We start from the raw sequence: 17,736 nt of genomic DNA, 5'->3' as shown, positions 1-17,736 counted from the left end.
GCCAGGCTCTCCAAATAGGTGGACTCTACAGCACATCTTAAGCAAGTTGAAGCAGATCATCTTTGCCCTGGGAGATGAGCTGCAAGCTTTTGAACATCCTGTTAGGAAGTATCCATATCTTTTAATTAGATGACCAAACACATACTTATTTATTCCTGTTTCATCTATGATTCTTTTTTTTTTAATTAAAAAATATTTAAAAAAATAGTTTTTGAGATGGAGTCTCACTCTGTTGCCAGGCTGGAGTGTAGTGGTGCGATCTCAGCTCACTGCAACCTCCGCCTCCCATGTTCAAGTGATTCTCCTGCCTCAGCCTCCCAAGTAGCTGGGATTACAGGTGTGTGCCACCACGCCCAGTTAATTTTTTATATTTTTAGTAGAGATGGGGTTTTACCATGTTGGCCAGGCTGGTCTCGATCTCTTGACCTTGTGATCCACCCGCCTCAGCCTCCTGAAGTGCTGGGATTACAGGCGTAAGCCACCGTGCCTGGCTGATTTTTTTTTTTTTTTTTTTTTTTTTGGAGACAGGGTCTCACTCTGCCACTCAGGTTGGAGTGCAGTGGTATGAGTGTGGCTCAATGCCACCTTGACCTGCCAGGCTCAAGCAATCCTCCTAACTCAGCCTCTCTGAGTAGCGAGGATTACAGGCGCAGGTCACCACACCAGGCTATTTTATTTTTTTTGTACAGATAGGGTCTCAATTTGTTGCTCACACTGGTCTCAAACTCCTAGGCTCAAGTGATCTTCCTGCTTCTACCTCCCAAAGTGCTGGGATGATAGGCATGAGTCACCACGCCCAGCTCTATGATTATTTCTAAGCAACACAGATGATAAATAATGGCATAGGAACCCTCAAAATAATTCAGCCTTCCTATATTACTCTTTTTCTTGGAACTTCAATTAACCACAGCCAAAAATCAGCCATGAACTTGAATTTTTAAAAGTCCTTCTCAACGGACAATCATCTGTACTTTATGGAAAAAGATATGGTTCAAAGAGAAAGGAAAGTAGGACCAGAAAATACATAGTATATCTGTAGGTCTGGTGGTTACTGGGAGTAATGAGTTATATAATGAACAGGAACCAGAACTAAATCTACCATTAAGGAATTCACTGGTTGCACTGCAAAATTTCTTCCAAGTTGACCAAATCTGAGCACATTTGCAACCAAAAATCTCTAGTTTCTATGCATCACTGGGAGATTTGAACTAAGTAGGACTTTAGCTCTGCTGACCTTTTACTTTCCTACACAGGTAACAATGGAGACTACAGATCATTTTCCTAAGCTTTCCCTAATTCCTCTATTCCTTAACAAAACCAATTCCACTTTGGGAACATCTTATAGGCCCAGAATGCTCTCTGACACATCTTCCTCCACTTAGTATGAGTTTTGATTCTGCTTAAGTCACACAGCTGCAGTGGCATGCTGTCTAGAAATAGTTTATGTTGGTAGTCAAGCTGAACAAACCCTGATTTCTATTTATGACATTCCCTTCTGACTCTTTGATTCCAATCAATGCACTGAAAATAAAACTCAGACCCTGAATAAAAAAAAAAAAAAAAACCACAGGCTAGATAGGAACAAGGCTTACAATACATAACCTTTACAATACATACATAATGCCAAAGTTGAAAGAGGGAGAAAGTTTAATGTCCCTTCCTCTGCTACCTCTCTTCCCACCTATCTCAGTATTTTTAAATACTGATGAAAACCACAAATTGAACGCCTCCTTATTCAGTTTCTCACAGGCTGTTACTAACAATGGGGCAAGGTTATACACTAGTATCAGAAGAAAAAGAATGTTCCACAAACCATAGGAAACATGTTTGTGGTTTTTGCTGTAACTGATGAAGATACATAGTATTTTGGCCCTAAAAACAAACTAGGTACAATTAGAAAAGAGGGCTTTCCAGATGTGATGGTGAAGAGATGCAGATGGGCTGTGGGCAATAATGACTGAAAATGGACTTTGGCTACTATAATGGCTAGCCAGTTTTACTACTGCTGCTGTCTAAAAGAGGCAAAAGTCTTACATTTTGCAAAGATACTACCAATGGTTTCAAAGGAATGGAATTCTTACCTTGCTCCCAAACATGTATTCCCTTTCCCTCATGGTCAAGACAGATTCACCACATTACTTCCTTCCTTAGGGAGCTCTAAATTTCAAGTGAACCAGAAGAAAACATCAGTTGAGAACTTCACAAAGGTTCACGTATGAGTTCCTCCACTTGAGAGAAGACAACATTTCTGTAAACAGCACCACTCTACTTTTTATAATTAAAGTACGACCCATGGGAATCACTTGTGACTCCTCTCTCTTCCTTTTCTTTCTAGTTTATTTCATAGACTGATACGGTTCGGATATTTGTGCCCTCTCAATTTCATGTGGAAATGTGACCCCCCAATGTTGGAAGTAGCGCCTGGGGGCAGGCGTTGATCATGGGGGTAGGCTCCTCATGAATGGCGTTGTGCCATTCCCATGGTAATGGGCTCTTGCTCTATTAGTTCACATGAGAGCTGGTTGTTTAAAACAGACTGACATCTCTTCCCTTCTTTCTTGCTCTCTGTTTTGCCATGTGACATGCCTATTCCCTCTTTGCCTTTTTGTCATGAGTAAAAGCTTCCTGAGGCCACACTAGAAGCTAAGATGTTGATGCCATCTCGTATAGTCTACAGAACCACGAGCCAAATAAAGCTCTTTGTTTTATAAATTACCAAGTCTCAGGTTTTCTTTTTCTTTTTTTTTTTTTTAGACAGTCTCATTCTGTCCCCTGGGCTGGAGTGCAGTGGTGTGATCTCGGCTCACTGCAACCTCCACTTCCTGGGTTCAAGCGATTCTCCTGCCTTAGCCTCCCAAGTAGCTGGGATTACAGGCACCCGTCACTACACCCAGCTTATTTTTTGTATTTTCAGTAGAGATGGGTTTTCACCATGTTGGCCAGGCTGGTCTCAAACTCCTGACCTTGTGATTCGCTTGCCTTGGCCTCCCAAAGTGCTGGGATTAGAAGCGTGAGCCACCGTGCCCTGCCAGTCTCAGGTATTTTTTTATAGCAATTTAGAGCAACTCTATTTTACTAAAATGGACTAACACAGAGACCACTGTTTATTCCTTCAGTATGTTTTAGTTTCACTTCTTCCTCTGCATTTTCACTGTTGAGATTATAAGCAAAAGTCCCATAACTATGTTACTTGTCTTTAATTTCCCCCTTCCCCAATCCATCCTGTATGTCAGGTTAATTTTTTCATCTTGCCATTATCTTAAAAGACTTACAATGCCTCTCTATTGTTTACTGGATAAAGCCCAAGCTATCTTGAACACTCCAGTCTCTCCATAATTGTTTCTATCTTGTCTAGCCATCTTTATCACCCAATAATTCCTTACTCCATTATTTTTATACACAGAATTTTAATTTTTAAAGTAATTTTATAAACATTTGTTCATCTGATTTCCACAACAAACCCATGATGACACAAGTGTGTAATTCCCTTTTAAAGTAAACTTCTTTAAGTATAACATATGTGTAGAAAGTACACAAATAACTAGCATATAGTTCTATAAATTTTCACAAACACACCATGAAGCACCATACGGATCAATAAATTGAACAGTAGTAGTACCCCAAAAAAGTCCTCCTAAGGTGTTTCTTTAGTTACTACCCCTACCAAAAGTAACCTCTTTCCCGACCACTACCACCAGAGGGTGGTTCTGTTAATTTTTGAATTTTCTAGAAATAGTATCATACAGTATATACTATTCTGTGTCTGGCTTCTTTTACTCAAAGTACGTTTGTGAGATTCATTATTGGTGATACATGCAGCAACAGTTTGTTTATTGGCAATTCTCTTCATTGGTGTATCTGCTGGTTCAAGGCTCCAGCAGTTTTGATGTAGGTCAGTTTATTAACTCCAGCCCAGGAAAATTCATGACACACCTCTTGGTTGAGTACTTATTCTCATTGCTGAATAGTGTCCCATTACATAAATATGCTACAATCTAGTTATTTATTCTACCATTCTTGGTTTAGTTTTTCCCCCATTTTCAACCTATTACAGTGTTGCTGTGAATAGTTCCGTACATATTTAGGGCATTTATGTACATATTTTGAGAGAAACAGCTGGATCATAGAATATGTATATATTCAGCTTGAGTAGATATTGCCTAATAGTTTCCAAAGTGATTGCACCAAATTATACTTCTACCAGCAGCACAGGAGAGTTGTATTCCTAACATTGTCACCAACAGCTGGAATCACAGGCTTTTTCATCTTATCCATTCTAGCTGGTACATAGTGGTGTCTTTCTGTTATTTTAATTTGCATTTCCCTATCAACAAATGAGATTGACTATGATCCCCTGAGAATACTGAGGACAAGAAAGATCAAGTGGTATATCTAGGAACAAAACCCAAGTTTCTTGGCTGTAAGTCCACAGCTCTTCCTGCCAACCCACACAAACTCTTCACTCCCAGAAAGATAAAGATTCTAATGAAGCTGCCATACATGCTGTATTTCTGCCTTCCTAAAACACAGCTATATACTTTTCATATATTACTTGATTTAATCCTCACAACTCCATAAAGTATTATGGTCTCATTTTTATAGATCAGGAAATTAAGACACAAAGAGATTAGGTGGCATATTTAAGATCACACAGTTTAAAATTCAGAGTTGGGACTTGAACCCAAGAGTGTCTAATTCTATAGCCACTAGACTTTCCTTCATGCCATGTTGCTACCATTCACAAAATCAAAGATGCTTTTTAGTTTCCCGGCAAATTCACAGCAGATCAACTCACTACTCACTACTCGTCGACAGTGTGTCTTAAACTTTGTTGGATTTGATTCATTAATCCATTCATCCATCCACCACGTGGATACTAGGTGTCCACATGTCCCAGGCATTACACTAGGAATACACTGATGAGTGAAAAAGAAGTTGATACGGTTTGGCTCGGTGTTCCCACCCAAATCTCATCTTGAATTGTACTTCCATAATTCCCACTTGTGGGAGGGAGCTGGTGGGAGATAACTGAATCATGGGGACACTTTCCCCCATACTGTTCTCGTGGTAGTGAATCAGTCTAAGGAGATCTGATGGTGGGTTTTTTTTTTTTTTTCAGATGGAGTCTCACTCTGTTGCCCAGGCTGGACTGCAGTGGTATGATCTCAGCTCACTGCAACCCTGCCTCCTGGGTTCAAGCAATTCTCCTGTCTCAGCCTCCCGAGTAGCTGGGACTACAGGTGCCTGCCACCATGCCCACCTAATTTTTGTATTTTTAGTAGAGACGGGGTTTCACCTTGTTGGTCAGGCTGGTCTCGAACTCCTGACCTCAGGTAATCCACCAGCCTTGGCCTCCCAAAGTGCTGGGATTATAGGCATGAGTCACTGTTTTGGCCAATCTGATGGTTTTCTTGCTGCTGTTGTTTTTTAGACACAGTTTTGCTCTTGTTGCCCAGGCTGGAGCACAATGATGCAATCTCGGCTCACTGCAACCTCTTCCTCCAAGGTTCAAGCGATTCTCCTGCCTCAGCCTCCCGAGTAGCTGGGATTACAGGTGTGCATCACCACACCCGGCTAATTTTGTATTTTCAGTAGAGACAGGGTTTTTCCATGTTGGTCAGGCTGGTATTGAACCCCCTACCTCAGATGATTTGCCCGCCTCGGCCTCCCAAAGTGCTGGGATTACAGGTGTGAGCCACCACGCCCAGATGATCTGATGGTTTTATAAGGGGTTTCTGCTTTCACTTCTCTCTCATTATCTCTTGCCGCTGCCATGTAAGAAGTGCCTTTCACTTTCTGCCATGATTTTGAGGCCTCCCCAGCCATGTGGAACTGTGTTTAATGTGTCCATTAAACCTCTTTTTCTTTCCAGTCTTGGGTATGTCTTTATCAGCAGCATGAAAATGGACTAATACAGAAGTCCTCACATCTTTTGACATAGAGGAAAATGTCATTAATTAAATAGTCATGCACATAGATGTAAAATTACAACTGTTAAAGGTTATGATGGATTAAGAGTTAGTATCTCTGGGTGTGAAACTTAACATGGTAAGACTGTAGCACCTAATGGGGGCTTCTGACTCAGACTAGAGGGTCAAGAAAGGTTTCTCTGAGGAAATGGTGACAGTATAAATATCAGTAAGTAAAATTATTTAGATGAAGAAGACTGTTCTAGATTGAAGGAACAATATATGCAAAGAGTCTGAGGTGACAGAAAGCACTGCATGTCTGAAGACACAGAAGAAGGGTGGTGTTAGGAGAGAACAAAGTGGAGCCCCACAGTACAACAGACCAGAGAAGGAGATGCAGCCACATTCTACTGGGCATTGTAGGTGACATAAAGAATTTTGGCTTTTATCCTAGGAGCAAAGGGAGGCCACTGAATGGCTTTAAGAAGAGCGACAACATGATTGGGTTAACTTTTTATTTTTTAAATGGAGATGGAGTCTCATTATGTTGTTCAGGCTGGTCTGGAACTCCTGGGATCAAGTGATCTGTGCACCTCAGGCTCCCAAAGTGCAGGGATTACATGCATGAGCCACTGTGCCCAGTCAGGATTTACATTTCCTAAAAACTCACACTAAAATGGGGAGAACTGATTCAGAAGAGAAAGAATGGATATATGAAGATCAGTTAGGACGCTACTAAAGTAGTCTAGGCAATATCTTAACCTGAAAAGGTAAAAGAGGAAATGAAGAGAAATGAACGGATATGAGAGATATTTAGGAGTGCAAAGCTGACAGAACTTAGTCAATGGAGGAAATGAGAAAGGAAGACTTCTGAGATGACTCAGGTATCTGGCATGTACAATTAGACGAATACAGAATACTAAAAGAAGATCAAATCTGCTGGGAGGAGAGGAAAAATCATAGGTTCAGTTTTGGATGTGTTGCGCCTGAGATGCCTTTGAGATATGTAAATGGTAGTCAGTGAGGTAGTAGGATATACAGTCAGCCCTCTGTATTCAGAGGTTCTGCATTTGTGGATTCAACCAACAGCAGATTTAAAATATTCAGGAAAAACAAATGAATGGTTGTATCTGTACTTACCATGTACAGGTTTTTTCTTGCCATTATTTCCCTAAACAATACAGTATAATAACTATTTACATAGCATTTACATTGTATTAGGTATTATAAGTAACCTATAAATTATTTAAAGTATACAGGAGGATGTGCATAGGTTATATGCATACCATATCATTTTACATAAGGGACTCAGTATCCTTGAATTTTGGTATCTGAGAAGGGGCCAGTGGGTAGAGTGTCCTGGAACCAATCCCTGAGGATACTGAAGGATGAATGTATATGAGTCTACAGCTCAGAGAATAAGTCTGGATTAGAGATAAAAACTTCTGACAGAATAAACAGTAAGCAATAGATACAGATGAAATAACATGAGGAAAAAAAAAGACCACCAAGGACTGGGCCTTCAGGAATTCCAACATCTAATGAATAGACAGAAATGGATAAATCTGTACAGGAGACTAAGAAAGAATAAATGCTGAGAAAGGAGAAAAACAGGGATAATGTGATGTCATAGAAGTCAAGGGAGGAGAGGGTTATAAGAATGACAAAGTCATTAATAACGCTGATTAGCACTGACAGGTCAAGTAAAATAAAGACTTAAAAGTCTGCTGGATTTAATAATATGAAGATCATTACTGATCCTAATAAGAGCTACTTCAATGGTGTGATGGAGTAGAAACCACAATGAAGTAGGAGTACAGAATGAGTGGGAGAAGCTATGGTGTTAAAAAAAAAAAAAATTCAATACCCATCCTAAAGTTGTTAAGTTTTGTTTAAGAAGCAAAACTTTCACGCCTGTAATCCAAGCACTTTGGGAGGCCAAAGTGGATGGATTGCCTGAGCGCAACAATGTGAAATCCTGTCGCTACTAAAAAAAACAAAATTAGCCAGGGGTGGTGGCATGCATCTGTAGTCCCACCTACTCGGGAGGCTGAGGCAGAACTGCTTGAACCCAGGAGACAGAGGTTGCAATGAGCCGAGATCATGCCACTGCTCTCCAGCCTGGGCGACAGAGCGAGACTCTGTCTTTAAAAAAAAAAAAAGAAAGAAAAAAGAAAAGAAAGAAGGCAAAACTTATTAAGAGACCACAGAACACAGACACAATGCTACAGTTTTGCTAATTCTTTAAATGCAATAAAAATCCAAAAAAAGGAAGGCTCAAAGTAGCTGGGTAACCCAGGAAAGTCTTTATAGAGAAGGAAAGTCTTAAGCGGAGTACTTAAGTGCAAAATTGAGTGACTGAAAGATGCTCAATCGAGGGAAATTAAATGAGAAAAATACATGGTGTGTGTGTTGGGAGGGGGAGCTGGAACTGGGATAGGTTGGAGTGATGAAAAAAAGCCAAGAGATACAGTCTTCTGTTTTGTAATAAAGGCTCAATACTGAATTATTTGGGACTCGATAATCTAGGTCCTAAAGTCTCCTTTTTGCTGCCAACCTGGGGGCCAATTACACTAGAGGGCTGGTAGAAAAAAGAGAATATAAGAATCATAAATCAATTGTGTTGCTCACTAGTTTTGGATGATTCTGTGTGAAAGGTGAGGATGAGTAAAATAAGTGGTTAAAAGGTAATTTTATATTATTTGTGATTTTTAGGCAGTTGGAAGAAGTGGAAAAGAACATAGACATTAGAAAACCAAATCTGTAGTCTAGGAAAAAAATACGTATTTTAAAAATACAGACTTTAGAGCTAGAGGGAATCAGGTGTGAATACTAACTACTTACTACCTATGTAGCTTTGGAAATGCAATTAATCTCTGCATTCCAGTTTTTCACTTATAAAATGGGGAAACAAGCTTCTAAGCAAAGTTGTTTCTGGATTTAGAGATGAGATGGTAGTGCTTGATTCCTAAGCATCTAGTAAACAGTGGCTAATACAGTTGTATTAATATATGAGAAAACAGGAAATACAGTCAAACAGATAACTTTGTATACCTAAGAGAGGGACATTTTGTTTACTGGTGGGCCTTAATCTACATTTTTTGTAAGTATTTATCCACAAGTTAGTGAAAAGCATCAGACAGTAAAGTGTAGTTTTTGGGCCTATTTTGAAATCAATATAATCTGTCTCACAGACTTTTAAAACTAATAATATTATATATGTAACTATTCATTAAGTATTTAGAAAGTTAAAATATATTCTTACTTTATATTCTTGCCAACTTTAAACTTTAATTATTTGTTTTTCAGATAAGGGGCTCCCTCTGTCGCCCAGGCTAGAGCACAGTAACACCATTATGGCTCACTGAAGCCTCGAGTAATTCTCTCACCTCATCCTCTTGAGTAGATAGGACTACAGGTGAACGCCACTACTCCTGGCTAATTTATTTTTTTGTTGAGACAGGGTATTTCTATGTTGACCAAGCTGGTCTTGAATCCCTGGTCTCAACATTTTCCCACCTTGGATTACCAAAGTGCTGGGATTACAAACGTGAGCCACCATACCAGGTCATGTTATAGCTAATTTTGTAAAAACCAAAAGAATAAAAAAGGCAGGCCAGGTGTAGTGGCTCATACCTGTAATCCAAGCACTTTGGGAGGCTGAGGTGGGCAGATAACCTGAGATCAGGAGTTTGAGACCAGCCTGGCCAACACAGTGAAACCCTGTCTCTACTAAAAAGACAAAAATTTGCTGGGTGTGGCGGCACACGATTATAATCCCAGCTACTCGGGAGGCTGAGGCAGGAGAATCACTTGAACCTGGGAGGTAGAGGTTGCAGTGAGCCAAGATCGCACCATTGTACTCCAGCCTAGGTGACAAGGGCGAAATTCTATCTCAAAAAAAAAAAAAAAAAGAAAAAGAAAAAAGACAACTATAGTTAAGGGCAAAAAAAGAACACAGGACAAGAAACAGTAAAGACAGGCAAGAAACAGGAAAGACAAGACAGGCAGATAGAGAAGAGACAGTCAGACAAGAGCTAAGACAGGGAAAATCTGCCCAGACTGCCTGGATACCTTCATAGCCCTCCCCTCGCTATTTCTATTTGAGAGTCCAAACCAAAGCAGTCTAAGCCTCCTGCTCTGCCAAGCCAGCTTTTCCTTTACCTGACTGCGCCACTGCTGTCATCTCTTGCCCAGCATGTCTTCCCTCCTAGGAGTCTCCTAACCAGTACTTAACCACAGACTAACTAGACTTGGTATAGCCATACAGTGTTCTAGGCCACTTCCTCTCAGTCATTAAAAAACAAAACAAAACAAAACAAAACGAAACAAAGAACTTGCACCTGCTAAACTAAGAAGAAGACCTGTGACAGAAATGAGGAAGTATGTTTATAGAACACTGGGATCTTCTTTCGGAATAATTTTTAAGAGACGCCTTTGAAAAACTTTATCATTTTAAGAGATAAAAAGAGTGATAGATGACATTTAAGAAAAGATTCCAAAGGCTAAATGAAAAACCCACCCCAAGAGGACTAACCCCAATTTATTTAGTATCTCTTCTTACTGTGTGCTGAGGGCCATCTTCATTATCCCTCATGTAGAAAGGCTTGATTGCTAATGGATAATTAATAACGAAGACAGGTATGTTGCCACAGTGCTTCACCAGGTACTTTTCGTGTTCAGTTTGTAGATCAACACCCCACTGTAATGAGAAGAAAGAAATGACCAAAAGAGAAGACAGAGGTGAAATATACAATTAAGCACCTGAAAATAACCTGCATCAATTCCAAGGGCTTCATCTTCCTAAGGCTCCAAGTGTGGAGCGAGCTGCTAAGGTTACACAGCTGACTAAACCAGAGAGACCTATTTGTTAACAAGAACACCTACAGGCCTGGAAAGATGAAAGCTGAGGCCAGTAGATAAACACTGCTTTCTGTATCCCCATTGTTCCCCTACCCTCACCTCCCAGGAGCAGATAATACAGCACCTGCAGGAAAACAAAGTCTACTTTACAATGGGATAAAAAAATTCTGACTTCAGAATCAGTTTTTAATAGTGCCTTATGCTTCTACCACAGTAACTGTTCCTAAGTCTCGGGAAATTAAGTGACAGAAGATAATAATCCTAATATTGAGCCTATCTTTGGCTAAATGACTTCTCTTGGTGACTTTTTTTTTTCTTTGAGACAGAGTCTGGCTGTGTCGCCCAGGCTGGAGTACAGTGGCACAATCTCGGCTCACTGCAACCTCCGCCTCCCGTATTCAAGCGATTCTCCTGCCTCAGCCTCCCAAGTAGCTGGGACTTCAGGCGCCCACCACCAGGCCCGGCTACTTTTTTTTTTTTTTTTTTGTATTTTTAGTAGAGATGGAGTTTCACTATGTTGGCCAGGCTGGTCTTGAACCTTGTGATTTGACCACTTTGGCCTCCCAAAGTGCTGGGATTACAGGTGTGAGCTACAGTGCCCGGCTGATGACTTCTTTTTAAATAAAAAGAATCAACTCATGTGTGAGATGCTCTTTGATGAATATTTATTAACTCTGTTCAATAGATTTATTAAGCAAATACTAATGTGCCTATTAAATTCCAGGTACCATATGATATACTGGATAAAGTGGTAAGAAAAATAGTTATAATCCCTGACTTCATGAAGCTTCCAGGGTAGGAGACAAAGAAATGAAAACTTACACAAAGAATTGATTATAAATATAACAAGCACAGGTTACTTTTGTAATATATAAAGATCTGACTTAATTGGGATTGAACTGGTACAAGGAATAGTTTAAACACAAAGGTTAACATTATCTTATTACTACCACTTGTTTGGCAGTATCTTAGTTATAGGAAAAAAATAACTTGAATAGGAACAAAGAGTTTTGCCTCCAACACTATACACATGCCCACTGACAGATCATGTGGTCTTCTGGACCTGTATCATTGCCAATAAAATAAAAAAGCTCTAGCTGGGGACGGTGGCTCATGCCTTTAATCCCAGCACTTTGGGAAGCTGAGGAGTGCTTAAGCACAGAAGCTCGTGACTAGCCTAGGCAACATAACCCTGTCTCTACAAAAAATAAAAAAATCAGCCAGGCCTGGTGGCACGCACCTGTAGTCCCATATACTTGGAAGACTGAGTTGGGAGGACTGATGTGAGCCCGGGAGGTGGAATCTGCAGTAAGCCATGTTTGTACCACTGCACTCCAGCCTCGGCAACACAGAGAGATCCTGTCTTTCAATAAATAAATAAATAAATAAATAAATAAATAAATAAATAAATAAATAAAATAAAGGAGTTCCTTCACAGAAAGACAGAGTTGTACAGTGGTTGTCAGGGGTCTGGGAATGGGGCAAATGAGGGGATACTGATCAAAGTGTACGCACTTTCAGTTATAAGACGAACAAGTTCTGGGGATCTAATGTACAGTGTGGGTAGTGACAGACGTGTTAGCTAATTTGACTGTAATAATTTATTACACAATGTATACGTGTATCAAATCATCATGCTGTATACCCTGAATATATACAATCTTCTTTTGTTGTTGTTCTTAGAGACAAGGTCTTTCTCTGTCACCTAGGCTGGAGGGCTGCAGTCGATCATGGCTCACTGCAATCTTAAACTCCTGGGCTCAAGCAATCCGCCTACCTTGGCCTCTTAAAGTGTTGGGATTACAGGTGTGAACTATCACACCTGGCCTATACAATCTTTATCAAGTAATTTTTGGAAGAAAAGAAAAAAGAATTCTTGGCTGGGTACTGAGGCATGCTCCTATAGTCCCAGTTACTTGGGAGGCTGAAATGGGGGATCCCTTGAGCCCAGGAGTTCAAGATGAGCTCAGGCAACATAATGAGACCTTCATCTCTTAAATATAAAGTTCTTTAAAAGCAAAACAAAACAAAAAAACCCCAGTGTTTTCCAGAGTGGCTCACAAACTAAAAGGCTCTATAAAGTTCAACTGAAAAACAAACCTGTTTCTGCAAGCACTAAATCTGGAAAAAGAAAAAAAAAAAAACCTGTTTAGTTATGTTGCCTAAATTTATTTGATAATATAACTTCCTTCATTGGTCATCTTTTAATGTCATTCAGAATATACTTTGGAAAGCACAGAATTAGTTGACTTCCACAGTAATATTATTTTTTAAAAAATTCATTTTTTTTTTTTTTGGGTAGAGACAGGGTCTCACTATATTGCCCAGGCTGGTCTTGAACTTTGAGGCTCAAGCAATCTGCCTGCCTTGGCCTCCCAAAGTGCTGGAATTATAGGCATGAGCTCCAACACCTGACCTCTAAAGTAATAGTCTATGATTATCTTTCTTTTTTAGAATTTTCATCTTCCTAAACATGGGATTCTCCTTTATAACCCCTTAGTCACTGCTATTCCAAATGATACAACTTATTTTTATTCTAAATTAATTCTGTTTTAAGTATCTCAACAAGATTGAGCAAATATCAAACAAAATCTCTAAGTCTGTGTACAAATGAGCAAATACCATATTTTGCTAATAACAGAAATAAGACGATTTTGAAGGATTCTTAATAAAGTAAGCTAAAGACAAGAAGGAAGCATTTTCACACACATATATGTATATACACACAAAATACTACCTCTGGGGTGAAGGTGAAGTTCTGGGATGCTTGCTTTAAGATCTCCACTGCTTCAGTATAAGAAATGCTGGAGGAAAACAGGATACAAGCAGAGAAAAGTAAATACAATTGGGCTGCTGTTAACTAGTTCATTTTAAAACCAGAAAAAGCCTACTCCTATATCACACTGTGAGGTCATGAGGGAATACTGAATAATCAGGAATTAAGGCTGATCTAATCCTATAAAAGTCTGATCTGCCTAAAGAGAAGTAACCATTCAATAACCTCACTCCTCATCTACTTGCAATATACACAACGAAGCCAGTCACTTAAGCAAGGAAAGATTATTCTCTGAATCCAAGATATGCCAATGCCCTAATAAAACGTATGAAATACTGAGACTACAACAGCAAAAGACTTTCTCCTAAAATTCACGATTAATTCATTTATTTATCCAACAGACATATACTTGGCACCTACTAGGCACGACACGTAATTCTAGACACTGGAGATAAAAATAAAGCTCAGCCTTCAAGGAGCCAACGTTCATGCGTGCGTGCGTGCGTGTGTGTGTGTGTGTCTGTGAGAGAGAAAGAAAGAGCGAGAGATGCAGGTGAGGAAAGAGTAGACAGAGCAAACATCAGGCAGCTATTAGTATAGTATCTTATAGTATATTAGTATATTACTAATAGTATAATAGTATATTACTAAGATAATCACAGTATATTAGTATAAATGGGTAGCCATTAGTGCTATGAAGAAAAATAAAGTGAAGTAAGAAGACAGAGGGGGTTTGGGGTGACATTTCGGATATGATGGTCAAGAAAGGCCTAAGTTTCTGACATCTGAACAGAAGTGTTCATCGAGTAAGGAAATGAACCACAGAAGTCTCTTGGGAGGAGTATTCCAGGCAAAAGGAACAACAAGTACAAAGATCTGAGGTGAGAAACAGTTTGGCTTGTTCATGGAACAAAAAGGGCAGTCAGTGTGACTAGAGCATGCTGAACAAGAGGAATCATGCACAGCAAATTACATAGGAAAGGCGGTCAGAAGTCAGATCACATGGACTCTTTCAGGTCATACTAAGGACCTGGTAATATATTCTAAGCATTATAAAACTATTTAGGAAGATACTGATTCTCTCAACGAGACACCCTCATGCCTAAAAAGAAAGTCAACGCAAGTATTTCTTTTAATTTAACTATGTAAATAGGTAACTTATCAACATAGTCAAAAAAAAATCAAGATATATAAAAGAGTATACATTTCCCTTTCATTGCGGTTCCAGAGACACCTAGTTCCTTTCCTTTCACACAATCACTGTTACCGGTATTGTGAATATCCCTCTAGAGGATTTTATTTATTTATTTATTTATTTATTTATTTATTTATTTATTTATTTATTTGAGACGGAGTCTTGCTCTGCCGCCCAGGCTGGAGTGCAGTGGCCGGATCTCAGCTCACTGCAAGCTCCGCCTCCCGGGTTTACACCATTCTCCTGCCTCAGCCTCCCGAGTAGCTGGGACTACAGGCGCCCGCCTCGTCGCCCGGCTAGTTTTTTGTATTTTTAAGTAGAGACAGGGTTTCACCGTATTAGCCAGGATGGTCTCGATCTCCTGACCTCGTGATCCGCCCGTCTCGGCCTCCCAAAGTGCTGGGATTACAGGCTTGAGCCACCGCGCCCGGCCGAGGATTTTATTTATATAGATATGTAAACAATACACAATCTTTCTTTTTTATAGATGTCATACATATCATACACACTCTTTCACACCTAATTTTACAGAGTAATATACCTTGTAGATCTTTCTGTGTGTATATGAAGAGATTCTTCACTTTTTGTATTATATAATATTCCATTTTGTGGATGTATCGTAATTAGTTTAACCAGTGACCTGACATTTCACATTCTAATCTTTTGCTATTATAAAACATGCCAATATATACCTATTTAATATTATTACAAATCGTTATTATACACTAATTTATCACATGGCAAAAGTGGAATTGTTAGATGAAAATTTGCAATTTTTATATTTTCTGAAAGGTATTGCCAAAGATATTGCCCCTTTTATAACAACGTATACCCACCAGTAACATGAAAGTGTCAGTTTGCTTGTAAACTATAGGTAAAATACTGCATCAGTATGGATTTTTTTTTTTACAAAAAATCTATAAACTTTCTGAAAGACCTTGAGCTCAAAAAATAATTTATTCAGCACAAACTTCTTCTCTGAAGCAAAAATGAAGTTCATATACGTAACAACTAACCAGAAAGAGTTGTATTGTGTCATACAGTACAATAAAGCCCCTAAAGCTATGTTTTGAAAGATAGGTTTTTTCCTAAGATGGAAAATCTATTCAAATTAAAATCTAGTATTAATAATAGGTAATTTTTAAGGTAGTAATGGTGGCGCTAGTTGTGTTGGTAGTAGCAGTAATAATGATTTTAAAATTAGCATTTTACAGAAGGGAAGCAGAAGGTTAGAGAGGATCAATAACTTTCCAAAGGTTACTCATGTAAGTAAATGGTAAATCTTGATCTGCTGACTCCAGAGTATACACTTTTAATGGCTAAGATAATGCCTAAAACACTTGGAGTTTCATATGTTCCATCAAAACAAAAGAAAATGGGCTCTGGGTTCTTCATCTGATTCTACCACTTAATCTGATTCTACTACTAGCTATGTAAGTCACTTCAACGTTGTGAAAGCATGTTATTAATTTTTGTAATGTGTTATACAAACATTTAAAAATTATTTGCACTTGTAAAATAAGCATATTGAACTATCTTGTATAAAGTTCTTTTCTGCTTAGGCATTCTATCGTTCTATTATATTGATTACTTGGTATGATCTACCAATCACACTGAGAAATAAAAGAGCAGTCAAAATAACAAGCAGTAGATTTTGTACCACTGGTATGTTGGCTCTCATCTCTAAATACCTCATTATTCCACGTCTTCCACTCCACTCCCCAATACCTTCATTAGGGGCAGAACTTTCAAGTTCAAATTACAGTTCTGACATTTGATATCCTTAATGGCTTCCAACAACTCTCTCCACTAAGTATTTTTCTTGATATATATAGAAAATAATATCTCTTCTCCTTTCCAGAAACTGTTTCCAAAGTGCTTTGAGGAAAGGAGGAAAAAACATTGCGATAGAAAATGATACGGCATCAAACTACCTTCATATTTCACATTTTTTATTGTTGAATAAAGAAAATTCATTATTCTGAGGCTGTTGGAGTAAAATTGCTAAACTACAAAGATAATTATTGTCATCCTTTGCCTCAAATTCACACAGAAAGATAAATGAAGAGCAAATAAAAAAGGTTAAGTACTATTTTCAGAAACATAATAATATAAAGGAAATGTAAAATAAACTGAATACAATTTCTACATAAAGGCTAAATTCAATTACTACGCGAGTTGCTGAAATGGCACATTTTCATATAAAATACTTATAACAGGTAGTGAAAAATATGCTGAAATCTACTCAAAAGAATACAAGTCACGTGGTATCTATACAGATTCAATAATTAACAGTGCAGTCTACATAAGCATAAAACAAAAGTTTCTCTTTTGTTTTTTCTTTTCTCCTTGTTTCCCTGTTTTTTCTCCTTGTTTCCCTGTTTTTTCTTTTCTCTTTACTGTTTTTAGGATTAACTCAACAGTAGATTCAGCTACACCAGTATTTTCAGAAATTTCAGCGTCAATGCCTTAAAAAGCATGAAACAGCAGAAAGGTGATGCCAAGGTGGTACAGAGGGCACCACCACACAACCTATTTCTCAACTTGATACCTCTGATGTTGCTGACTTAATAACCACTGTCATCGGACCAGCACCATCTCATTATGCTTTTTTTTAGTGGCTACCCTGCATATTTTAACATGCATATCTGACTTAACAGTCTAAAGCAGTCGGGTGTGGTGGCCTGCACCAGTTGTCTCGGTTACTCAGGAGGCTGAGGCAGGAGGAATCGCTTGAGCCCAGGAGTTCAAGCCTGCAGTGAGCTATGATCACACCACTGCCCTCCAGCCTGGACGACAGAGCGACGTCCTATCTCTTTAAAAAAAAAAAAAAAGGTCTAAAGTTCACCAGTTTCTCTCTCTTCCTTTCAAACAACACAAGAACTAACATTTCAACTATGAATGTACCTCTTCAGTTTTACAAGTTATTGTTGCCAGTATTTCAGTTCTAAGGTAACAGGTATTTTCTTTCAACTATGTGAAGATACTATTTT

The 17,736-nt window shown here is 38.8% G+C and overlaps 1 protein-coding gene across 9 annotated transcripts in view; it reads right to left on the bottom strand.

Moving 5' to 3' along the window:
* NARS2 (asparaginyl-tRNA synthetase 2, mitochondrial) overlaps positions 1 to 17,736 on the bottom strand; it is a 138,456-nt gene that overhangs the window by 16,397 nt on the left and 104,323 nt on the right. For 5 of the 9 annotated variants that reach the window (XR_004053689.1, XR_004053690.1, XM_030918482.1 and 2 more), the window contains exons 10-11: positions 13,510 to 13,576; positions 10,474 to 10,611 (exon numbers count right to left, since the gene is read on the bottom strand). Coding sequence is in view for 6 of the 9 variants with exons in the window: in XM_030918482.1 (XP_030774342.1) it covers positions 10,474 to 10,611; positions 13,510 to 13,576 (205 nt within the window). In the remaining 3 variants the exon portion in view is untranslated. Of the gene's footprint in view, positions 1 to 2,081; positions 2,158 to 10,446; positions 10,612 to 13,509; positions 13,577 to 17,736 lie in introns of all 9 variants that reach the window. The other 4 variants (XR_004053691.1, XM_010365764.2, XM_030918483.1 and 1 more) reach the window with 2 other exon arrangements.

The sequence above is a fragment of the Rhinopithecus roxellana genome, chromosome 15, assembly GCF_007565055.1.
Source record: "Rhinopithecus roxellana isolate Shanxi Qingling chromosome 15, ASM756505v1, whole genome shotgun sequence".
Lineage (NCBI taxonomy): Eukaryota > Metazoa > Chordata > Mammalia > Primates > Cercopithecidae > Rhinopithecus > Rhinopithecus roxellana.
This window is presented reverse-complemented; position numbering and strand designations above follow the sequence as displayed.